Source organism: Octopus bimaculoides, chromosome 4 (assembly GCF_046866305.1).
Source record: "Octopus bimaculoides isolate indiv1 chromosome 4, ASM4686630v1, whole genome shotgun sequence".
In the NCBI taxonomy this organism is placed as follows: Eukaryota; Metazoa; Mollusca; class Cephalopoda; order Octopoda; family Octopodidae; genus Octopus; species Octopus bimaculoides.
Window position 1 is genome coordinate 94,170,341 of NC_142931.1, and position 27,040 is coordinate 94,197,380.

Consider the following 27,040-nt stretch of genomic DNA (forward strand, 5'->3'; position numbering starts at 1 on the left):
AAACTTCCACACCACATTCAGTTGGGACACCCTGTATCACTTATACTTATTTTACAAATCATAATATTTATTGCTTATTTACAGTTCATACATTTTCATGAAACTAATTGAGCCATCAAATTTAGAAATATTTTACAGTTTTCATCGTTTTTTTTTTGTGTGTCCAATTTCTAATTTTTGCAGACAATATCACTTTTATACTCTATTTCACACGCGAGTAGAACTCCTGTCAGGAAACTTCGTGACATACTTAGATTCTTGAGAAAAATCGATAATAGGGCCCCTCCAATAGATCCTTCTATCTACTACATATTACTAATATTTTATTTAAACAACCCAAGGGAAATAAACCATACCACCTGCAGTTTTTAACAAAGCAATCAATATTTGATTCTCACGATCAGCTGACCTAATTCTGCATTTCACTATTCAGTTTCGAACTGCTAAACATTATTATTGCATTTTCTTGATTTGAATCTTAAACCTTAGACTTCATTCATACATTTCTATACATACATACTTTTTTTAATGCCCATTACTCCGATAGTTCTGTATTTTTACAGTTACACTTTTTTCCATGACAGTAGATAAATTTTTTATTCCACAATGTATTTGTAGTGGCTTCATGCAGGCATAGCGTGGATTCAATCTTCGATTGCCAAATTTCAATTAACACTTCAACAGTGCTTTTCTCATGGTAAAACAATAGTTTTTCTGTGAATGACAACAATTATACATCTCCCAGATGCCTTCGCTAAGCAAAATAATGTCTTTGCCACTTGACCCTTCTAATCTCTTCAAGGCTACCAGGGGCTGCAATGGAGATAACAGACCTCCAACAAAATCATTTGTTCTCAAGAATATGTCTATCCTTCTGGCTGCTTTTCGATACTTATAAAAACAAGAACTTCATAAGCTAAAGGCAGTTACTGAGAGCGACCATCAGTGAGTGTGAACGTTATTATTGCACTCTCTTCATTTCATTCTTAAACATTAAACACTTCATTCATATATTTATATACATATATACTACATTTATATATTATCGTCATCATCATCATCATTGTCGTTTAACGTCTGCTTTCCATGCTGGCATGGGTTAGACGGTTTGACTGAGGACTGGCAAGCCAGATGGCTGCACCTGGCTCCAGTCTGATCTGGCAAAGTTTCTACAGCTGGATGCCCTTCCTAATGCCAACCACTCTGAGAGTGTAGTGGGTACTTTTACATGCCACCTGCATGGGAGCCAGTCCTGCAGCACTGGCAATGACCATGCTCGAATGTTGTTTTTCACATGCCACTGGCACATATGCCAGTAAGGCGATGTTGACAACGATCCTGCTTGAATGGTACTTCTTACGTGCCACCGGCACGGGAGCCAGTCTGCGGCTCTGGCAACGGGCGCGCTCGGATGGTGCTTTTAATGTTCCACTAGCACGTGTGCCAATCAGGCAGTACTGTCATTGGCCACATCAGCGATTTTGATTTCACTTGCCTCAACAGGTCTTCGCAAGCAAAGTTTATTCTCCAATGAATGAAAGGCACTCATAAGTGGGCTGGTTATACACCACTGGCATAGGCCACGGGTTATGGTCTTACTTGGCTTGTCGGGTTTTCTCAATCACATCATATCTCCAAAGGTCTCAGTCCTAGTCATTGCCTAAGTGAGGCTCAATGTTCGAAGGTCGTGCTTCACCACCTCATCCCAGGTGTTGCTGGGTCTACTTCTTCCACAGGTTCCCTCAACTGCTAAGGTGTAACACTTTTTCACACATGACCATACCAGTGCAGTCGTCTCGCTTCTTAAGTCCAACTTTTTTCTCGGCGCTTACACTCTGTCGTGTATTCACACTGACATTACATATCCAGCGGAGCATACTGGCTTCATTCATTGCAAGCTTACGCATGTCCTCAGCAGTCATGGCCCATATTTCACTGCCATGTAGCATGGCTATTCATACACATGCGTCATACAATCTATCTTTTTACTCTGCGTGAGAGGCTTTTTGTCACCAGCAGAGGTAGGAGCTCTCTGAACTTTGCCCGGGCTATCCTTATTCTAGCAGCTACACTTTCAGTGCACCCTCCCCCGCTACTAACTTGGTCACCTAGGTAATGGAAGCTATCAACTACTTCTAGTTTTTCTCCCTGGAGTGTGGCAGAAGTTGTTTTCTGCACATTCACAGTGTTTATTGCTCCTGAACATGTGTCACATACAAAAACTAGTTAGCCTTCCTTTCATATTGCTGCACCTCTTATGTGCCCATAGCTTACACTGGATACATTTTATGGAGTTTCTACCTATGCCTTTTCTACAGATCAAGCAGGGCCATCCACCTGAAGGGATTTGTGGTTTGTCTGCCTTCCTACTTATGAGGACTTTGTTTTTTGCTAGGTTGACTCTAATACCCTTCAATTCTAATCCTTGCTTCCACACCTGAAACTTTTCCTCAGCAATTAGAACAAGGTCATCAGCATAGAGGAGTGCCCAAGGGGCATCCTGTCTTGAATTCCTGTGTTATTGCCTGGAGCACTATGATTAATAGGAGGGAGCTGAGGACTGAACCTTGGTGGACCCCTACCTCTACCCGGAATTCTTCATTGTACTCGTTGCCAACCCTCACCTTACTGACAGCATCCTTGTACATGGCTTGCACAGCTATCACTAACCATTCATTTATCCCTAGTTTCCTCATTAACCACCAGATAGGGATCGGGGGAACCTGTCAAAAGCTTTCTCCGTGTCAACAAAAGCCAGGTACAGAGGTTTATCTTTGGCTAGGTATTTCTCCTGCAGCTATCTTACCCGAAATATAGCATCAGTGATGCTTTTCCCTGGCATATACCTAAACTGCATCTTATCTAAACTGACTCTCTCCCTAATTAGTTGGGCTATGACCCTCTCCGTGACCTTTATTACCTGATTCAACAACTTGCTATCTCTGTAATTATTTGTATGTAAAGCATCACCTTTACCTTTGTAGCAGTTGACTATGGTGCTGCTACACCAGTCATTGGGTATGACTCCTTCATGTATCACCTGGTTGACTATACAAGTGACTAGGCTATAGCTGACACTGCCAGATATTTTGAGCCTCTCTGCAGTGATTCCTGATGGGCCGGGGGCTTTCTCTGGCTTCATACCTTTAATTGCTTTATCTACTGTCAATTCGGATAGCTGGTCCCTCTGTTGGGTTGGCATTCGGCAGACTTTCTTTCTCCCATTCATTGTCTTTATTTAGCAGCCTTTCATAGTGGTGTCTCCAAACCTCTCTCTTTGCAGCCTCATTTAATGCAAGTGAACCATCATCCATGCGGACACATTTCTCTCCTACGACATCACGATTCTCTCTCACACACTGTCTTGCAATATGAAACACTTCAAGTCTTTGGTCTTCATGACGCAGAACATTGGCAAATTTTTTCTTATCTGTTTCCTCTCTGGTTAAATAAACCTGTCTCCTAGCTTCCCTTCTGGCAGTCTGATACAGTTCCCTGCTACCACCATTCTTCCAGTCCTTCCAAGCCTGTTTCTTTTCCCTAATGGCCCTGTCAACAACATTGTTCCACCAACATCTTACCTTTGGTCGAAAGGGGACTTTGCACCATCCACAGATCTAGTTAGTGGCCCTCAGCAGGTTGTCCCGTAGAAACCTCCAGTTGTCTTCCACATCATGTGATGCTATATCCCCCTCTATTTCGTCAAAGGTTTTGAGTAATACGTCTCTAAATCTCTGTCCATTCGCAGGATCTTTAAGCTTCCAGACCCTTCCCCTCCAAGCTGGTCGTCTTCTGGGCATCGATTTAGCCCTGATCCTGAAGTCACTAACTACCAGTCTATGTTGTGGGGTGCATTCTTCACCTGGGAAGGTTTTGGCATCTATAAGCAGCCATCTTACCCTTTTCCTGGCAAGGATGTAGTCAATTTTGGCTAGTGTGTCTACCAGATTGGTAGGTGTCTGGCAGGTTTTCTGAAGTTAGTATTGCAAACCATAAGATCATTTGCATTGCAGAACTCCAGCAGACTGGTCCCCTCCTCATTGCGGGAACCAAAACCCCAGCCTCCATGTACGCCATGGAAGCCCCCTGCATGTTGTCCAACATGTCCATTGAAGTCACCAGCCACAAAGAAAAGGTCTCTGTCATTTGTCAATGAGGTAGTCAGTGAGAGGGTGTCATAAAATCGGTCTTTCTGTCTGTCGGATAGCCTGGGCTGAGGGGCATAGGCCGAGAAATGGTTGCTAACCCATGATGTAGCACTAATCTAATCTTAAGTATTCTATCGCATACTCTGACTACGTCGATTACCTTATCAATACATTTCTCCACAAGAAGTATACCCATGCCCCTGACCCCATCAGTGTTCCCAGCCCAGAAAATCCTGTACCTACGTTCTTTGCTTGTGAGGAACCTAGCGGAACCTCCTCTCCACCTTACTTCTTGGATGCAACACAGATCTACACGTCTCCGTTCAAGCATCTCAACAATCTCAACAGACTTACCTTTCAGTGTGCCCACGTTGAGCATGCCAACGCTGAAGGTGTGGGTTGGGTGGGCTCGTGAGACCCTGGGATGGGGAACAGCAGCGTTATGTACCTGAAAAGAAAGCTCACATCTGGCAGAATCATATACAAAACAAATAATAGCCTTCAACCTGCATATACTACACCATCATTTTTATGCGCCACATAGGAGATAAAACCTAAGTAGAGGTGGGGATGGCGTTAAGCCTTTAGAAGTGTTCATGGGAGACAACCAAAAGATGTCAAAGGATTGGGACTTCCGGTACAGGGGGTGGGGTGGGATGGCGGGCTTACTGCGAAATAGCAGAATTAGAGAACATCTGGATTTGTATTCTTTTGGCAGAGTTATTAAAATGAAGTAGCGGAATCCGAGTGAGCTAGTCTATATAGGGGTGGTGGAGGAGGGGGAAGTGTTGGAGAAGAAAGTGGTTATAGAAACAGAGAGAGACCAGAGTTAGGGTGGTCAAGGATAGAATACGAGGGAGAAATATATTCTTTTGGGATTTTAGCTAACATAATTTAATGAAACAACACATGTTATCAAGTGAAAAATCTTAGAATTTTCGGTCAGCTAATCTATGACAAAATTAGAGGGAAAGATTCTGCCCTTCCCCCATTTTCTCGCAATTTTTTTTCTTTTAAATCTTTTTTTTGCCAAAAGCCCATGTTTTCGGATACAGAGATTCCAGAAAATTGCAAAAAATCAGAATTAATCCCCCCACAATTTCTTCATTTTTCACTATTTCCCATAGCCCTAACCCTAAAACTCCAACCCTAACCCTATCCCCCAAACCATAAAACCCTAATCTTAAAACTGTAACCCTAACCCTAAATAGAAAAATTTTTGGAAAGCTTTGTCAAAATCATAATCTCCATATTGTTTTGCATATTTAAAAAAAAAAAAAATATTTCTGATAAAAGTTAAAAATGAAGAATTTAGTGGGTGGGGAGGGGTAATTTCAAAATGCTGATTTTTGCCAATTTTTTTGCAGATTTGTATTCTCCGTAGCCAAAAACGGGGGTTTGTGTAGAAAAAAAAAATTAAATGAAAAAAGGGGTGTTTTGTGGGGAGACAAAAGGAGGTCTTGTCAATTAGAGAAGTAAGTGGTGATGTGACAAAATTGAGTAAATGAATAAGTGACAATGTAAATGCGGAGTTATTAAAATGAAATAACGGAATCCGAGTGAACTAGTTTATATAGGGTGGGGTGGTGGAGGAGGGTGAAGTGTTGGAGAAGCAAATGGTTATTGAGAGAGAGGGGGGGACCAGGGTTAGGGTGGTCAAGGATAGAACACGAGGGAGAAATATGAATATATTCTTTTGGGATTTTGGGTAACATAATTTAACCCTTTAGTGTTCAAATCGGCTGTAACCGGCCAAAATTAATTCCCCTTTATTTGTTCAAGCTGGCCGTCTCTGACTGCTCTATGAAATCACTAAAAAAATCACGTTATTGAATTCTCGTAGCTTTGAGATAATGCGAGATGAAACTTTTCCCGCCTTTATTCAAGTATAAATACTGTGAAATTCTTTAGACCACATTGGTTTTTCCAACGTTTGAAGAGAAGTGTGTACCTTAGTTGTTAAAGAAATTGGCGTCAGCAAGTAGCGATTCCAACTTTGAAGGTTTTACTCTTGACGATAAAGAAAATATAAATGAAAACAAGAGTATTTTGTCTTTGGATGAATCTGGTATCGATATTAGTGATTATTCATCGGACGAGGAAGATTTTGAGAGCAAAAGTGATGAAAATGATATCATAAACATGGCAACATGGTCAAAGATTACAACACCAATCACTATTCCTGATTTCACAGAAAACACTGGTCCACAACATAATTTGCCTCCTGATGCTCAACCATTGGGCTATCTCTTTTTATTTTTACCAGAAAGGTTTTTTGAAAATGTGGAGGAAACAAACAAATATGCACAACGTTTAATTTCTATTCGCGGAAGAAACGATCCACTATGGCAGCCAACTTATACTGTAGAAATGAGTGTATTTTTCACAATTAATATTATGTTTGATGTTAACAGCTTCCGTGACTGTGAAACTACTGGAGTCCTGAATTAAGGTAATGGCGATCCATATAGCTCAAGTATAATGTTGAAGACAAGGTATTCGAAAATATCTCAGAATTTGCATTTAACTGATTCTGCTAATGCCCCCAGCAAAAACGACCCAAAGTATGATCCCCTGTACAAAGTATGTCCTGTAACTGATTTACTTGTTAATAATTATAAAACTGTGTATTTACCTCGGAAAAATCTCAGTGTAGATGAAGCCATGATAGGTTATAAGGGCAGAGTACATTTTCGGCAGTACATGCCTGCCAAACCTACTAAATGGGGGATCAAAGTATGGGAAGTTTGTGAATCAGAGACTGGATACTGTGTAAACTTCGATGTTTACACAGGTAAAAAAATATAATGGAAACAGACTGCATGGATTGGGACATGATGTTGTATGGTCTCTTACACAACCATTTCACCATCAGCACCGACACATCTTGACCATTTCTTTTCTTGAGTGGCTTTGGCAGAAAATTTTGCCCATGTAAGTACTTACATGTGCAGTACTGTTATGAGAAACCATAAAGGTTTACCCCATGAAATGAAAATAAAATTAAAAAATAGAGGGGACATTTTACAGATGCAAAAAGAAGATCTACTAATTACTGCATATAAAGACAAAAGACAGATTTTATTTCTGTCTACTAATGAACAACCTGGTGTTGGCGCTGAGGGGAAGCCCCTAGTGAATATTTGTTATAACAAATATATGGGTGGGATTGATAAATCCGACCAAATCGGGCATATTACCCAGTTGGTTGACCTAGGAAGATACCTCTGCCACCAAAGGACTATGACCACTTGAAATTTCAGGTTGATATAGCACCTCAGTTACGTGAGGGCTTTTCTTCTAGAAAGTACAGAACCGAGAGAAAAGCAAAATTAACTGAGGTGGATGTCAAAAGAAAAAATATCAACTTTCATAAAATCGAAAAGATAAATGGAAAAAAGTTTGCAGACTGTGTTCGCTGCAAAAAAGAAAAGCGGCAAAGGGTGTCAGATTGAGACTTTGTATATGTGTTCCTTTTGCAAAGTGCCCCTGTGTAAAGGGTGCTTTGGACAGTTTCATGACAGAAATATGTCATAACTATATAATTTTGTATATTCCTTTTCATTTTATTATAAATAATATATGAAAGTGAGAAATACATATTAATTTTCAGGATGTTACACACCTGTATTCACCTTTGTCTCACCTGTTAATGAGATTTTTTTCTTAGATGCATTCTATTATGTGAATGAATTCATTAAATTGTATAAGGGTACATAGCCAATGGTATATTGACTAGTAAACGCGTTTTGTACTTTATTTTCAATGAAAACATTTAAATGAAATATAGAAAAAGAATAAAGTCTTGTACTGATTACACCTGTATTTTAATTGAAAAATGTAAAATTGTTGGCGGTTGACATCTGGGATAATTTTAGTAACAAATTAAACAAGATGTATTAAGAATATGAATTTTAGTGTTTAGAAAAGCTGAACATCTTGAGAGAAAAGCTGAACATTAGAAGCATCAGTTGTGGCGTGCAAGAGAGACGATTGCGCTGGTATGGACATGTGGTGAGAATGGAGGAGGATAGCTGCGTGAGAAAGTGCCACACCCTAACAGTTGAGGGAACCCGTGGAAGAGGTAGGCCCAGGAAGACCTGGGCTGAGGTGGTGAGGCAAGACCTTCGTACACTGGGCCTCACCGATGCGATGACTACGGACCGAGACCTTTGGAAATGTGCTGTGCGTGAGAAGACTCGGCAAGCCAAGTAAGATCGTTGCCAGTGCCCCTGGACTGGTTCTTGTGCGGGTGGCACATGAGATGCACCATTTTGAGCGTGGCCGTTGCCAGTACTGCCTGACTGGCTCCTGTAGGATTTTCGAGCGAGATCGTTGCCAGTGCCCCTGGACTGGCTTGTGCGGGTGGCACATAAAAAGACACCATTTCGAGCGTGGCCGTTTTCGTGCGGGTGACACGTAAAAGCACCCACTACACTCTCTGAGTGGTTGGCGTTAGGAAGGGCATCCAGCTGTAGAAACTCTGCCAAATCAGACTGGAGCCTGGTGTTGCCATCCAGTTTCACCAGTCCTCAGTCAAATCGTCCAACCCATGCTAGCATGGAAAGCGGACGTTAAACGATGATGATGATGACGATGATTCATAATGTTATTGTTTTTACACCTGTTTATTAAATTTACCTGCCCATAAAAGTCAAATTTATTCAGAAAGATCAGCTAAGATTACTTAACTATAAACCACTGGCTTATAAGCACCCATTTACAAAATTAACAAAATTACAAGCAAATATTGTGGACATCCCACTTGAACCTGAATAAGTCAAAATTAATGGGAACGGATAGGCATTACATTTGACAAATTAATCTGAACACTAAAGGGTTAATGAAACAGCAAATGCTGATAACAGTGGAATAGAATTGAAAAATCTTAGAATTTTTGGTCAGCCAATCTGTGACAAAATTAGAGAAATAAGTAGCGATGTGACAAAATTGAGTAAATGAATAAGTGATGAGAGCAAATGCATGTGAAAGGAACTTCAGATTGTTTTTAAAACATAACAGTGTGGAAGACAAAACTATGTTTAAACTATGTTTACATAAGTAATGAAATAGAATAATGGAAAGAACTAATAAGGGGATTATGATCTGCGCAGAGAGGTGTTAGATGTACGAAATTGAAGAAAAAAGATTTCTTATCTGAACATCTGGATTTGTATTCTTTTGTCGGAGTTATTTAAATGAAGAGCTAGTTTATATAGGGTGGGGTGGTGGAGGAGGGGGAAGTGTTGGAGAAGCAAGTGGTTGTCGAAACAGAGACAGACAGAGAGAGAGGGACCAGGGTTTTAGGGTGATCAAGGATTAGCCTTCATAAAGTTCACCTTTAAAATGCCATGATGAGTCAGAGAACTTTCTCGCCAACCTCTAACAATCTCTCCCTCCCCCAGCTGTCAGCTTTCTGGACTTTTTTGCGACGGAAAATACACCTTTTGTGGCAGTTATAACGAAATTACTTTCTTATCAGAGTAATAAGGTGTTTCAATAGAACATCTTTACCCCCGAGAATTACCGAGTGCACCAGCTAGTATATATATGTATATGTCATCAAATCCAGGGTATGACTTTAAACTGCATCAGTAGCGGAGCCCTGGTTTTACAGTTCAAGGGTTTTGAGGAGTGTGGAACCATCTCTTAGTCACTATTGTTCCCAGATCTATTTTGTCCTGGCCCTGGGTTAATTAGCATATTAGTATTTACCTGCATAAACAGAAGGCAATGGGTAAATTGTTGCCATTTTATATTTTGAATTTCAAGCATGCGCATTGTTCGTTTTTGATTTTGTCACCTACATAATATAGTTGGGCACCGTCAGTGAGAAAAACAGCATCATGATGCAATTCACTCTGCCATAAATTTGGAGTGACATGCTGTACTGATTGGCATTCACACCAGAAGCTCCAAAAATCAAACATCCAGTCAAAATCATGCATGGTGTTTGGAGTGATCACTAATGATGGTGATGTTATGCCTCCATGCATCTTCTCACACAGCCTCAGACTGAACATGGAGGCCTCCTGGAGGAGGTAGTGCTACCCTGGGTCAAGAGGGTGGTTGCTGGAAGACCCTATGTCTGGCAACAGGACTCTGCACCATGCCATACAAGCAGGAGAAGCCAGTCATGGCAGTCACACAATTTCTGTGACTACATCACCCCTAACATCTGGCCACCTAACTCCACAGACTTGCAACCCCATTTATTATTATGTGTGGGGCGCAGTTGAAAGAGAGACCAACAAAACCCCTTGTAAAACCAAAGATGAATTGAAGGTAAGGATTATGGCAGCAATCACCAACTTAAACAAGGAGACCATCCAGAGGATTTGCAGATTCCAAAGTTGTCTGGAGGCTGTAGTATATATATAAGTTTGTTTTCTGCACATTTTCAGTGTTTATTGCTCCTGAGCATCAGCCACATACAAAAAGTATCTTGCTAGTTAGCCTTCCTTTGATATTGCTGCACCTCTTATGTGTCCATAGCTTACACTGGGTACATCTTATGGAGTTTCTACCTACACCTTTTGTACAGATCGAGCAGGGTCATCTACCTGAAGGGGTTTGTGTTTTGTCTACCTTCCTACTTATTAGGACTTTGGTTTTAGCTACGTTGACTCTAAGGCCCTTCGATTCTAGTCCCTGCTAGAGGAGCTTCCAGGGGCATCCTGTCTTGAATTCCTCTGTTATCGCCTGGAGGACTATGATAAATAGGAGGGGGCTGAGGACTGAACCTTGGTGGACTCCTACCTCTACCCGTAATTCTTCACTATACTCATTGTCAACCCTCACCTTACTGACAGTGTCCCTGTACATGGCTCGCACAGCTCTCACTAACCATTCTTCTATCCCTAGTTTCCTCATTGACTACCAGATAAGGAATCGGGGGACCCTGTCAAAGGCTTTCTCCATGTCAACGAAAGCCAGGTACAGAGGTTTATCTTTGGCTAGGTATTTCTCCTGCAGCTGTCTTACCAGAAATATAGCATCAGTGGTGCTTTTCCCTGGCACAAACCCAAACTGCATATCTGTCTATCTATCTATGTATATATATATATAAATATATATATATATATATATATATATATATATATATATATATATATATATATATATATATATATATGTACATATGTATATATATATATATATATATATATATATATATATATATATATATATATATGTATATATATATATGTATATATATATATATATATATATATATATATATATATGTATATATATATATATATATATATATATATATATATATATATATATATATATATATATATATATATATATATATATATATATATATATATATATGTATATATATATATATATATATATATATATATATATATATATATATATATATATATATATATGTACATATGTATATATATATATATATATATATGTACATATGTATATATATATATATATATATATGTACATATGTATATATATATATATATATATATATGTACATATGTATATATATATATATATATATATATATATATATATATATATGTATATATATATATATATATATATATATATATATATATGTGTACATATGTATATATATATATATATATATGTACATATGTATATATATATATATATATATATATATATATATATATGTACATATGTATATATATATATATATATATATATATATATGTACATATGTATATATATATATATATATATATATATATATATATATATATGTACATATGTATATATATATATATATATATATATATATATATATATATACATACATATGTGTATATATATATATATATATATATATATTTGAAAAGATTTGTAAATGGACCACACAAGTAAGTAGATATTAAAAATAAACAAAAATGAAAATGACACTTTTTAAAAAAAATTGGGTGTTTTAATTAATTTACATTACATGTTTCGGTTTTTTTTGAAAAACCTTATCAAAAATGAGTATAAAATATGTGAGAAGAGAAGAGGGTTATTAATAAAATACAATTGAAATTAAAATGAAGAATAATATTCATAGTTTACTGTTATTTCTTGCATGCGCACGTGGTCCTTTCGTTTTGTTCTGGAGGCATGGTAAGTTCAACTCATTGCCATAGTAAATTACTACTATCTGTTTTTGTAAATTAAATAGTGGTCAAGACTTGTTTTCTAGGAGTGGCTGAAGCTGTCGAATAACCACCAGCAGTAATAATAATAACAATAGTAGTAGTAGTAGGAGGAGTCCTCGTGGTGAAGTTGTTCCCTCTGTAGTTTTAATAGAAATTGGGTTCTTCGATCCCCTTTGTTTATTTCTTATGAATAACTAGCAAATCCATATATATAATATATATATATATATATATATATATATATATATATATATATATATATATATATATATATATATATATATATGAAAGTCTCAGTGTTGCTAGTTTAGAGAATTTAGACTTAGTCAGTATTTTCTTATGAAATGTATTTCTTTGCTAATGCATTCATTTTGGTTAGCATCGTCTTTGAATTTGTATAGTGGAAACATTGTGAACTTGGGAAATTTATTGTAAGCACATTTGTCAATGTGCTGGCTGAGAGGTATTTTCCTGTTTTTTGGGATCCTAATTTGAGATTTCTGCACCGCCATACTCTGACGTATGCTGTTTTTTGTGTGTCCAATGTATTGCCGTTTGCATCCAGAGCATGTAATTAGGTAGATAAAGTTCTCTGATGCACATGTAAAATTATTTTTATTGTGAGATTATGGCCTTGTTCTAATCGGTGTTCCGATGCTTCTATTACATTGACACAAATCCCACAGTTGGGTCTCCCGCATTTTTTTACTGTTAGTTTAGTAGTTATTGTTGAGTGTAATTTGGCCTGTGTTAAAATCATTTTCATTGATTTTGATAAGGTTTTTCAAATAAAAGCGAAACATGTAATGTAAATTAATTAAAAGACCCAATATTTTTTAAAAGAGGCATTTTCATTTTTGTTTATCTTTAACAAATAAATAAATATATATATATATATATATATATATATATATATATATATATATATACATACATATATATATACATACATATATATATATGTATATATATATATATATGTTTGTGTGTGTATATATATATAAATATATATATATATATGTATATATGTATAGATATATGTGTATATATATATGTATATATATATGTGTATATATATATCTATATACATGTATATGTGTATATATATATATATGTATATATCTATATCTATATATATGTATATATATATGTATGTATATATATGTATATATATATATATATATATGTATATATGTGCGGGTGACACATAGAAGCACCCACTACACTCTCTGAGTGGTTGGCGTTAGGAAGGGCATCCAGCTGTAGAAACTCTGCCAAATCAGATTGGAGCCTGGTGTTGCCATCCGGTTTCACCAGTCCTCAGTCAAATCGTCCAACCCATGCTAGCATGGAAAGCAGACGTTAAACGATGATCATGATGATGATATATGTATGTATATATATATATATATATATATATATATATATATATATATATATATATATATATATATATGTAAATATATATATATGTATATACATATGTATATATATATGTATATATATATATATATGTATATATAAATATATATTATATATATACACACACATATATATACACACACATATATATACATATATATGTACACACACATACATATATGTACATATGTATATATATATATATATATATATATATATATATATATATATATATATATGTATATATATGTATGTACATATATATATATAGCAAGTCTTATCGTAGATGGCGTAATAAGTCACACCTGGACAACGTCGGGTTATACTGCTAGTCTTAATATATAAAAATGTGTGTCTGTGTGAAACCTTTTAAAAAGTTTATAGAAATACAGATTTTTGTACTTTTTCATAAAAATTTTTACATCAATGGAATTTTCTCGATGTGAACTTTCCAGTGCAGTAATTAGATTTTTAAAATTCCGTTTACTTTGTGTGATTTAAGGGAGATTTGGCTGTTGTTTCTAGCAACTTTTATATTTCTTCCCTTCTACCTGTACCGGCGTTCTTACACATCGATCACACGCGCAACTTATAATATAGAGAGTAAGAGTAAAAGAGGGAGAGTGAGAGAGAAAGTGATACATACAAAGTCATAGATTAACTTGGTTTACCTTTTCACTCTTACTTTTTCTTCCTCTCTCCCATTTAATACCTTTCCTCTACTTCTAACATATTTTTCATAACATAGAAACGTAAAAACACAAATAACCACACATACGTGATCTGTGACAACAACATACACATAAACACACATCAACATTATAGATATAAGATTTACTTTGTGTGTGTTTCTTATATAAACACGCGTATGCATTGCTATTTTATAACTGTCTTCCGTTCTCTATTCCTTTCTCCCCCCTCTCTCTCTTCCTCTCTCCCTCTTTTTTTACGAGTTTAAATGGTCCCACCCACACAAAGCACAAATAATAAATTATTGTGTTTAAGTTAGGACATGATAGAAAGGAGAAAGATATTCATTGCAAATCAATGAACTTCATTAGAAATGTGGGTAATTTTTCAGATTAACACCTGCATGATTTTCAATAGGGTGTTAGGGTTAGGCTTAGGATTAGGGTTAGTGTTACAGTTACGGTTTTAGGGTCAGAGTTAGGGTTTTAGGGTTAGGGTTTTGGGTTAGGATTAGGGTTAGGTTTAGGGTTTTAGGGTTAAGGTTAGATAATCGTGCGGGTGTTAATCGGAAAAATTACCGAAATGTGAAAACTACCAACCCTGCCATCTGTTATAACTTTTGTTGTTCTGTTTAATATATACATAGATTATGCCTCCAAAGAAGTGAGTTTGCTGGGAAAGAATGCAACCGGTTTAAAAAGACAGCAACAGACTGCAGCAATTCACTACATTCCGGAAGCTACTTTGAACATAATGCAAAATGGTGCATCAACATCTACTGCCCAATCTGATAGAATTCTGGCAGAACTGTGTAGCAACAGATCGCCACCAATTGCTTCATCACAAATTGCCATCCTAGCTCCTGCGAAAAGGGATTACCCTGCTATGTATAATCAGGGCAGCACAAAAAGTTGTTTTGCACAAGCATTTGTATAGCCAATTAGACGGATGAAATTTACGTACGTTTAATAATGTTACGCAAAACAGCCTTCAGACTTTCCCTATTAATTTCATCGTCTTTTGAATTATGAACGTATTTACATCATAAGGGTTTTTATGTTGTAAGGCTTTCTTTTTTAGTTGATTTTCACCCAGCAAGACTTATCGTAGATGGCATAATAAGTCACACCCGGACAACGTCTAAATCCATAAAGCTGAAGATGTGTGTCTGTGTGAAGCCTTTTTAAAAGATTATAGAAATCCACATTTTCCTACGTATAAATTTTTACATCAATGGAATTTTCTTGATGTGAAAAATCCAGTGCAGTAATTAGATTTTTAAAATTCCATTTACTTTGTATGATTTAAGGGAGATTTGGCTGTTGTTTCTAGCAACTTTTATATTTCTTCCCTTCTACCTGTACCCGCATTCTTACACATCAATCATGTGCTCAACATATAATATAGAGAGTAAGAGGGAGAGAGAGAGAGAAAGTGATACATACAAAGTCATAGATTAAACTTTCTTCTTAGTATTTTTTATCTATTTATCATCACATGGATGCATAAAAACACACACAACCACACATACGTGATCTGTGACAACAACATACACACATCAACATTATAGATATAAGATTTAGTTTCTGTGTTTCTTATATAAATATGCGCGTGCATTGCTATTTTATAACTCTTCCGTCCTCCCTTCCTCTCTTTCTCTCTTCATTGCTCCCATTCTCTATTCCTTTCTCCCCCCTCTCTCTCCCTCTTCTCTCTTGCTATCTCAAACGCATACATGCGCACAAAACATTCACTACAATATAACTCATGTTCGTCAATGTTTGGTAAATATACCATGATTTTCACTAGGGTGTTGGGGTTAGGGTTTTTGGGTCAGGGTTAGGGTTTTAGAGTTATGGTTAGGGTAAGGGTTTAGGGTTAGGGTTACGGTTAGGGTTAGTGTTACGGTTTTAGGGTTAGGGTTAGGGTTTATGGTTAGGGTTAGGATTAGGGTTAGGTTCAGGGTTTTAGAGTTAGGGTTGGGTAATTGTGCGGGTGTTAATCAGAAAAATTACCAAAATGTGAAAACTACCGACCCTGCCATCTATTATAACTTTTGTTGTTCTGTTTAATATATACATGCATTATGCCTCCAAAGAAGACAGTTTGCTGGGGAAAGAAAGCAACCTGTTTAAAAAGACAGCAACAAACTGCAGCAATTCACTACATTCCAGAAGCTACTTTGAACATAATGCAAAATGGTGCATCAACATCTACTGCCTAATCTGATAGAATTCTGGCAGAACTGTGTAGAAATAGATCGCCAGCAATTGCTTCATCACAAATTGCCGTCCTAGCTCCTGCTAAAAGGGATTACCCTGCTATGTATAATCAGGGCAACGCAAAAAGTTGTTTTGCACAAGCATTTGTATAGCCAATTAGATGGATGAAATTTACATACGCTTAATAATGTTACGCAAAACAGCCTTCAAACTTTCCCTATTAATTTCATCGTCTTTTGAATTATGAACATCATAAGGGTTTTTTCATTTTAAGGCTTTCTTCTTCAGTTGATTTTCACCTAGCAAGACTTATCGTAGCTGGCGTAATAAGTCACACCCAGACAACCTCAGGTTATACTGCTAGTATATATATATATATATATATATATATATATATATATATATATATATAATTATGTGGAGAATAGAGAAACAAACACAAGAAGAAGCAAGTCAATTGGGCTAGTTAGCCATTGATTTAATTATGTGGAGATTATATAATGAGTCATTTACGATCGTTCCAATGTGCCAAATGGTTTGGCAGATCTCTTCAGAATGTTGAGAAGTATGTTAAAGTTCATGGTGTAAGAGATGCAGGAGAAACAGTTAGTGGATATAGTAATGCATATAGTGGTATAAGAATAGAGTTAGGTAGTTAGTCTTACATTTTAGTTGAAGTTGTGTTAATAGTCTTTCTGCGAAGTAGAGGTAGGGTGGGTGCTGTTCAAGCTCGTAGTTCCAATTTTGATCAAACGCATTTCGCACGTTGTTTTTAGAATTCAGGCGTGTGTCCTTTACTTTTAGCACCGGAGGTGTTAGTAAAGAGGAGTAACTCTAAGTTTTGGTGAAGAGGGAGCTAACTCTGACCTTATTAATATTTAATTATAATTAATTATACTTAGAAAAGGAAAATTCTTTTTTACATATTTAATTATACTTAGAAAGTGGAATGTATTATATATTTAATTATACTTAGAAAATGAATATCTTGTAGTGTGTAAACAGATTGGGTTATTTTCATATCGTTTGTTTAAAAGATGCTTTCTAGCCGTAAGGATTTTGAGGCGTTCAGTTAGACAGAGGTCACAGCGTCTGTTAGTTGGGTTATAAGAATTTGCTGCTTTTAGTATATGCCACTTTAGTTTATATTCTATCTTATTGTCCTTTAATTCCCAGATATAGCTACTAAGTCCTGTTGAATTTGCCTTTTTTCTATTTCTAAAGCTAGATTGGTGCTCATTGTATCTGAGGTGTATTTGGTTTTTCGTAGCGCCAATGTAAGATCTAATATGGCCTTTTGTGTGTACGTCGCATTGGTAAACTACATTTTCGGTCTTACATCTATTGGAGAAATTACATTTATTCCTATCTCTACAGCTACATAGATTATAAGGGGTGCCTATGTCTGTGTGTTGTTGTGTGACCCTGTTGTTTTTTTGGTGTGTGTCTCTCCTAACAAGGGGTGTTGGATTAGGGTTGGGGTTTGTTCTATTAGTTGGACGGTTGTTAGTTTGGTTGTTCGTGGCCTTTCTAGCTGTATAGAATGCGTCTAATATATTATTATTAATAGATGCTATGATGGTAACTAAGTTACATGTCAGGCTGTGACCTATTCTGATTTTGTTCTTAAATATTGCTGCGTATTATTTACATTTAGATGTTTATCTATTATGTTCATTAATGAACGGACTATGTTAGATTTGAGATTCATGGTGTAGGGAATAATTAGCCAGATCGTATCCTTATTGTTCTTATTGTTATTACAGCTATCATAGCTGCCATCATAGCTGGGAAGGCTAGTGAATTTGTCTTTATGGCTATCTAATTTATTTCTATAGTTAGGTTTATTTTTAATATGTGTCTTATCGGTTTTTGCTGTGTTAGTATTGTTAGGTTTTTGTGGGCCCGGTGTATGGTTTACTTTAGTCCGCTGGGTCTCGCTGTTATTCATAATAAACTTATCTTTGTATGGCTTAATATTGATTATGTTCTGGTTGTTATTGTATTTCTGCTTCGTCCTGTTATTAGTCTTATTAATCCTAGTAGTATTGTTGGTATTGGTGTTTACACTGTTGTTGGTATTTTTGGTGTTATGTGGTTTGGCTTTGGGACCTTTTGTATTTCTATTACATGTGTTATGTTTATCTGTGTCATTAATATCATTAGTGTGGTTTGCAGCGGTGTTTGGTGTGTTAATAGTGTATGCGTTTCTAGCGTTTAGATTCCCTTTATTTGGGTCTTTTTTATGGTTATTGGGGTCTATGAATTTAATTTTATGGTTATGTTGTGCGATGTTATAGGTTTCCTTATGCTTATTAAAAATATCTTGGTTAGAGGAGAGGCATGATATCCTATTGCTTATACTATGTACTAAGCCTCTCTTAAGGAATAGCGGGTGGTTACTGGATTCGTTTATGTATTTTAGGTTAGTGTTTGGCTTTATGTAAGGTTCATGGAGTCCTGTGGCTAGGTTGCAATTGGCATCTAAGTAGTTTATGGAGGTGTGTTCATTTTCTATAGAAATGGCTAGTTCAAATCTTTTGAAGAATTTATGTAGGTTTTTCTTGATGAGTTCAAGTTTCCTATTAGAGGGATTTTTAACTACGAACAGCGCCTCGTCCCTGTATAAGCGACCTTTGAGATCTGGGAATTCCTCCTGTATGTATGAAAGCAAATATATGCCCACTAAGTCGGTTATCTGAGCTGAATCCAGGGCTCCCATAGTGATATCGAAGGAGTTTGGGGAGACCTTACGGACCCAGAGTTTGTTATCAAAGCTTATAGCTGATTTCCTTGCTTCAAGTATTACTTTAATTTCTTTCCTAGTTAGATGTGAGTGGTTTTTGGCGAATTATAAACTGCGGTTTAAACAATAAATTACCTGCCTTTGAATACCTTCTAACGAAGACGGTACCCACACAAGTAATCTCCAGGAATGCCTTCGGATTTAACTATCCCCTGGTTGCTTAGATACTTCAGACTACCCCTGAAATATTGAAGCAATCCTATCATTTACCTTTCTCTCTCTCTCTCTCTATCATCATCATCATCATCATCATCGTTTAACGTCCGCTTTCCATGCTAGCATGGGTTGGACGATTTGACTGAGGACTGGTGAAACCGGATGGCAACACCAGGCTCCAATCTAATTTGGCAAAGTTTCTACAGCTGGATGCCCTTCCTAACGCCAACCACTCAGAGAGTGTAGTGGGTGCTTTTACGTGTCACCCGCTCGAAATGGTGTCTTTTATGTGCCACCCGCACAAGCCAGTCCAGGGGCACTGGCAACGATCTCACTCGAAAATCCTACGGGAGCCAGTCATGCGGTACTGGCAACGGCCACGCTCAAAATGGTGCATCTCATGTGCCACCCGCACAAGAGCCAGTCCAGGGGCACTGGCAACGATCTTACTTGGCTTGCCAGGTCTTCTCATGCACAGCACATTTCCAAAGGTCTCGGTCAGTAGTCATCGCCTCGGTGAGGCCCAATGTACAAAGGTCTTGCCTCACCACCTCAGCCCAGGTCTTCCTGGGCCTACCTCTTCCACGGGTTCCCTCAACTGTTAGGGTGTGGCACTTTTTCACGCAGCTATCCTCATCCATTCTCAATCGTCTCTCTTGCACACCACAACTGATGCTTCTAATGTTCAGCTTTTCTCTCAAGATACTTACACTCTGACGGGTATTCACATTGACATTACACATCCAATGGAGCATACTGGCTTCATTCCTTGCGAGCTTACGTATGTCCTCAGCAGTTACAGCCCATGTTTCACTGCCATGTAGCATGGCTGTTCGTACGCATGCGTCATACAGTCTGCCTTTTACTCTGAGTGAGAGTCCCCTTGTCGTCAGCAGGGGTAAGAGCTCTCTAAACTTTGCCCAGGCTATTCTTATTCTAGCAGCTACACTTTCAGCGCACCCACCCCCACTACTAACTTGGTCGCCCAGATAGCGAAAGCTATCGACTACCTCTAGATTTTCACCCTGGAATGAGATAGAAGTTGTTTCCTGTTTGTTTACAGTCTTTATTGCACCTGAACATCTGCCACAAACAAAAACTAACTTGCTAGTTAACCTGCCTTTGATGTTGCTGCACCTCTTATGTGTCCATAGCTTGCACCGGGTACATCTTATAGAGTTACTACCTACTCCTTTTCTACATACTGAGCAGGGCCATCTACCTGAAGGGGTTTGTGTTTTATCTACCTTCCTACTTATTAGGATTTTGGTTTTAGCTAGGTTGACTCTTAGGCCCTTCAATTCTAGACCTTGCTCCCACACCTGAAACTTCTCCTCTAGTTCTGATAGTGACTCCGCAATTAGGGCAAGGTCATCAGCATAGAGGAGCTCCCAGGGGCAACCTGTCTTGAACTCCTCTGTGATTACCTGGAAGACTATGATAAATAAGAGGGGGCTGAGGACGGAACCTTGGTGGACCCCTACCTCTACCCGGAATTCATTGCTGTATTCATTTCCAACCCTCACCTTGCTGGCAGCATCTCTGTACATGGCTCGCACAGCTCTCACTAACCATTCTTCTATCCCAAGTTTCCTCATTGACCACCAGATAAGGGATCGGGGGACCCTGTCAAAGGCTTTCTCCATGTCAACGAAAGCCAGGTACAGAGGTTTATCCTTAGCTAGGTATTTCTCCTGCAGCTGTCTCACTAGAAATAAGGCATCAGTAGTGCTTTTACCTGGCACGAACCCAAACTGCATCTCATCTAAATTGATTCGCTCCCTAATTAGTTGGGCTATGACCCTCTCTGTAACTTTCATAACCTGATCTAACAGCTTGATGCCTCTGTAATTATTTGTATCTAAAGCGTCACCTTTACCTTTGTAGCAGTTGACTATGATGCTGCTACACCAGTCATTGGGTATGACTCCTTCGTGTATCACCTGGTTCGTAATACGGGTGACTAGGCTATAGCCAACACTGCCAGATATTTTGAGCATCTCTGCAGTGATTCCTGATGGGCCGGGGGCTTTCCCGGTCTTCATACTCTTAATTGCTTTATCTACCCTGGTACTATCAACTCGGATAGCTGGTCCCTCTATTGGGTCGACATACGGCAGGCTCTCTTCCTCCCATTCATTCTCTTTATATATATATATATATATATATCTATATATATATATATATATATATATATATAGATACATATAGATACATATAGATATACATAGATATATATATGCATATTGATACATATATATATATATATATATATATATATATATATATATAGATATATATCGTTATATATATATATAGATGTAAATATATATAGTTATTTATATATATGTATGTATATATATATATATATACATACATACATACATAAAAAAAAAGAAGTAGGTATAAGCACATGAACAAATAAATAAATAAAAACGAAATAAACTAACATGTATTAACAGAGGATACAGATAATACAGGCACTCCCCATACACACACATGCACTTACAAAACACTGTCTCACTTTTCTGGGTATTGCCGGGTAATTCAGAGATCGAAAAAAGGCTGCAACAATCCTATGTGAAGGAGACAAAGAAGCCTGGGTTATAAAAAACATTAAGTCAAACCCAAAGGCCTTCTTTCATTACGCAAAAGAAACAGCCTCAGTACGCTGCAAGATTGGACCCCTCTTCGAAAAGGATGGCTCCCTCACAGACAGTCCAACTAGGATCAGTGAGGTACTGAATGAGCAATTCAAAAGTGTCTTCACCACTCCATTGGAGCACAGACAAGTGAACAAACCAGTGGACTTCTTTGCTACCTCCCCTATAACTAGTGAGGCAGTTACGATGGAATACATCAACATTAGCGAAGAAGATGTACTACTAGCTATACATGAAGTGGACACAAACTCAACTGCTGGCCCTGATGGTTTCCCAGCAATCCTCCTTAAATCGTGTAAGCATGCTCTGGCAAAACCCCTCCAGATCCTCTTCCAGAGCTTTCTCGCAAACGGAAGACTGCCAAGCAAGCTGAAGGAGGGAATAATATGCCCAATCCATAAAGGGGAAGCAGAGCAGATGCCAAAAACTATAGGCCTATCTCTCTGACTTCACACATCAGCAAAGTCATGGAAAGGATAATCAGAGGAAAACTGATCGCATTCCTTGAAGAAAATAAATTGCTGAGTGATACCCAACATGGCTTTCGACCAGGTAGGAGCTGCCTGACCCAGCTCTTACAACATTACGACAGGGTGTTGAGGCAGTTACTCAACAACTCAAATGTGGACGTAATATACCTTGATTTTGCAAAAGCTTTTGACAAAGTGGATCATGGTGTGATATGCCACAAACTGCGTGATCTTGGCATAGCTGGAAAACTTGGAGAGTGGTTACATGACTTTCTGAAAGATAGAAGTCAGGCAGTAGTGGCTAATGGAGCCACCTCTATGAGAACACAAATAATGAGCGGTGTTCCACAGGGCACTGTCTTGGGACCATTGCTTTTTATAGTCGCTCTCTCAGATATGCCTTCAAGTGCCCGGATAGCCACTCTTGCAAGCTACGCAGACGATACAAAAGTCTCGCAGAAAATACAGAGCTCCAGTGATGTTGCACACCTGCAGCAGGAATTGGACTCAGTTTACAGATGGGCTGAGGACAATAATATGCAGTTTAATGCTGAAAAATTCCAAGCCCTGCGCTACCAACGTCCAAAACTGAATATGAAACTTACAGAGTACACTGGTCCACAGGGAATTTCAATCCCAGAGCCTAAATCAGTGAGAGACCTGGGTATTGACATGAGTGATGATACCTCTTTCCAAGTGCACATTACCAGAATGGCAACAAAGTGCAGACGATTGGCTGGATGGATCCTGAGAACATTCAGAACCAGAGATAAGGAAACCATGATGATCCTCTGGAGGACATTCGTGCTCAGCCGCCTGGATTACTGCTCACAGCTGTGGTCACCCACCAGTCTGAAATTAACAGCAGACCTTGAAGCAATCCAGAGGAGATTCACAAAGAAGATTGTCTCTTTGCAACTGCTCAGCTACTGGGAAAGGCTGAAACAGCTAAGACTCTACTCCCTGGAGAGAAGGCGGGAGAGGTATGCAGTAATATACATCTGGAAGATCCTGGAAGGAATTGTGCCAAATTTTGGCATTGAAAGCTACACCAATGCCAGAACGGGACGACACTGCATAGTGCCAAAGATCCCAGCAATGCCATCGCGCTTCAGGACCAGTTACTGCAACAGCTTGGGATTCAGGGGCCCACAGCTTTTTAATATTCTCCCAAAGAACTTGAGGAATCTGCACAAAGTAGATGTAGGAGTTTTTAAATCAAAGCTGGACCTCTTCCTATCGAGAGTCCCAGATGAACCTACCTCGCGGCAGGAGGTGCAAATGAGGGTTGCTAAATCAAACTCCATTCTTCACCAAGTGCCACATATTGTAAGAGGCTCCCTGTAATAAGTGTAGCAACACGGTGGTGCATCAGCATGGCTGCAGCTCTAAGCTGAAACTTTAAAAGAATATATATATATATATATATATATATATATATATGTGTGTGTGTGTATGTATATACATGGTGTTCAAAAGTCTCTCTGCAGTATTTTATTGCAAAATAAATATAAGATGGTATAGGACTACAAACGAATATATTAGACTTTACAAGATTTTATAAAACTTTATAAGAGCCATTGGAAAGTGTCGTCCATTTTCAATACATAAGTTGACTCTTCTACATGTTTTGAAATACATCTTGGAGAGTCTGATGCGGTATGGACCATGTGAAGGTTATGATTGCATTTTATGGCTCATTAATGGTTTTCGGGCAATTCTTGTACACCGATCCTTTACTTGCTCCCCAGAAGAAAAAGTCTGGTGGTGTTAAATCAGGTGATCTTGGTGACCAAAGTCCCTTCAAAATAATCAGTTCACTGAAAATCTCTTGAAGTAGTGCCATGGTGATGCGTGAAGTATGTGCTGTAGCTCCATCTTGCTGAAAGTATGCATTTTTAATTTCACTTTCAGTCAGTTGGCCTACAAATGAATAGACAATATTTGAGCACCCACAGTGATAGACAAGTTGTGCATGCACAGGATGAAAAAATTCACGGCGGAGCGACTTTTTGAACACCTTGGAAATACTTAAATGTAATTTCTCTTATATTTTTTCTTGGAGAGCATTCAAAGAAAAACATTTTGATACTTCATTTGTGAAATTTGGATGAATAGTTTAGGAAATATGACAACTTGAGTTGTCTGAGAATTGGTCGAAATCTTGCCTAGTTGGCCTAAATGAATAATTAGTCCTATTTCTGATGTCATGTCTTTGCACCTGAGGTGATAATCGTTGTCAGATTAATAGTGACCATGGTATAGCAGTTGCCTATGTTTTTTGCAGGTTCTTTGAAAGGAAACTTTCTTTGGCAATTTTTTAAATATTCATGTAAAGCCTATTTTGTTACATGTCTCAAACAGTTAATTTCAATATGCTTTCAGACCTAGCTAAATCCAAAAGTACAAGCCACAGGGACTTGAGTTTTGGCACATTTGTATTAGGCATAGGACTGAATAAATCCTGAGATTTTAGGATGACACCATAGTAAAAATAATTTTAATGAACTGTGAAAAATGGCTATAAATTATGAAGTTTCAGATCAGGATGCCCACATAAGTTGGATTTTCTCCATTTTGATGGGAATTCTTCCCCCCCACTCCCACTCTTTTATTATATTGTTTTTATTGTAGTCTTGGAAATGATGAGGGTAAGCTTATGAAAAAAAACTTTGGTAAATCTGTCTGCTGTGAAATTATTTTCTCAGTATTTTAATGCATATAAAGATATGAGCAGCCTTGAATTTATAGTTTATCATTAAACCATGTTGATTATTATTGACAGAGAAGAAAATAATTATTGTTATGGAAGAAAATAATTGCTCTGTTTTTTTTTTTTCCAGCCACCTTAATCAATGAAAACTTTTTAGATAATTACTTTGAATGCAGTGATGCAAAGAATGCTCATTCATTATGTCATCTGACACTGACTGTGATTTTGATGCTGTTTGGCTTCAGCAGTCTTCGCAAATACAGAACTCACTACCAATTTCTGCATCTGGTAAATATTAATTTTTTTTTTTTCCTGTACAGTCTGGTTTGCCTAAGTATTTTGGTTCTAAACTATAAGAAGAAAAATACAAATTAATTTGTCATTGAGTATTGGGTTTGATAGGGTTTAAAAAAGATGAAGGCTATTGTCATGAGGCTCCGAAAAAGTCTCATGACAATAGCAAAGAATCATGAGCACCCACCAGCCCAAAGGTTGGGGTGGGCTGCACCTGCCTAACTCTAAAAGGAAGGTGCAAACCCTCATCCTGGGTCGTGCAAGCATAACTTGCCTTATGATGGCCAATGACCTGAAGAGAAGCTTGGGGTGAGGTTGGGAAGCTGGAATGTGGGCAGTCTACGTTGAAAGAGAACTGAGGTGTGTGAAGGATTGAAGAAGACGAGAGTGGATGTGTGCTGTGTGCAGGAGGTTAGGTGGAGGGGCCAGGGTGCAAGATTTGTGGGGGTCAAGGGAAGAAGGTACAAGTTGTGGCAGTCAGAAAATGGCAAGGGGACTGGAGGTGTGGGAATTTTGGTGAAGGAAGAAATCTGTGAATAGTGGAGTTGAAGAGAAAAAGTGACAGATTGATGACAGTAGTATTAGCATTTGAGTAAGAAGTGATGCGGGTGATTTGTGGCTATGGTCCACAAAGTGGAAGAGGGATCGCCGAGAAAGAGTAGTTCTTTGATGAAATGGTGAGTGAGTGAGACTTACATAAGATAGATGAATTAGTTTTGGGCATGGGTGATTTTAATGGACATGTTAGGAAATGGGTCCAGGGCTTTGAAGGTGTGCATGGGGGAAACAGAATTGGAGAGAGAAACATGGAAGAAAGATGCTGTTGGAGTTTTGTGATGAGAAGGAGTTGTGCGTGGCAAACACATGGTTTAGGAAAACAGAAAAAAGGAAGGTAACTTTCAGTGCAGGAGGAAATGAGACAGAGATTGATTTCATGTTGGTTGGTGTGGGAAACAGAAAATGTCTAAGGGATGTGAAGACAATACCTGGGGAGTTGCAGCAAAGGTTGGTGGTTGCTGACTTGGATAAGAAGAAAGTTGAAATGTGTGTGACAAAAAGAATGGTTGAGAGGAGAAAGGTGTGGAAACTGAAGGAAGAAGAAACAAGATTAAGTTTGAGGAGAGCATTGGGGAGTTGGTAAGCATTGACGCAATAGATTTGTAGAAGTCTAATAAGGAAGGGGTACTAAAGGCATGTGACAAAGTGTGTGGAAGGATGAAAGGTAGGAGAGATTGAGGAGGTACATGGTGGTTGAACAAGGAGGTGAGGGATGCAATAGTGAGGAAGAAGGAGGCAA

At 37.9% G+C, this 27,040-nt stretch overlaps 1 protein-coding gene across 16 annotated transcripts in view; it reads left to right on the top strand.

Annotated features, from left to right (window-relative positions):
- Positions 1-27,040, top strand: part of LOC106876920 (cyclin-D-binding Myb-like transcription factor 1) — a 162,701-nt gene that overhangs the window by 16,887 nt on the left and 118,774 nt on the right. For all 16 annotated transcript variants that reach the window (XM_089351020.1, XM_089351013.1, XM_089351016.1 and 13 more), the window contains exon 2: positions 25,580-25,737. In XM_089351020.1, the coding sequence (XP_089207146.1) occupies positions 25,650-25,737 (88 nt within the window). In that variant the 5' untranslated portion in view covers positions 25,580-25,649. The remainder of the gene's footprint in view (positions 1-25,579; positions 25,738-27,040) is intronic.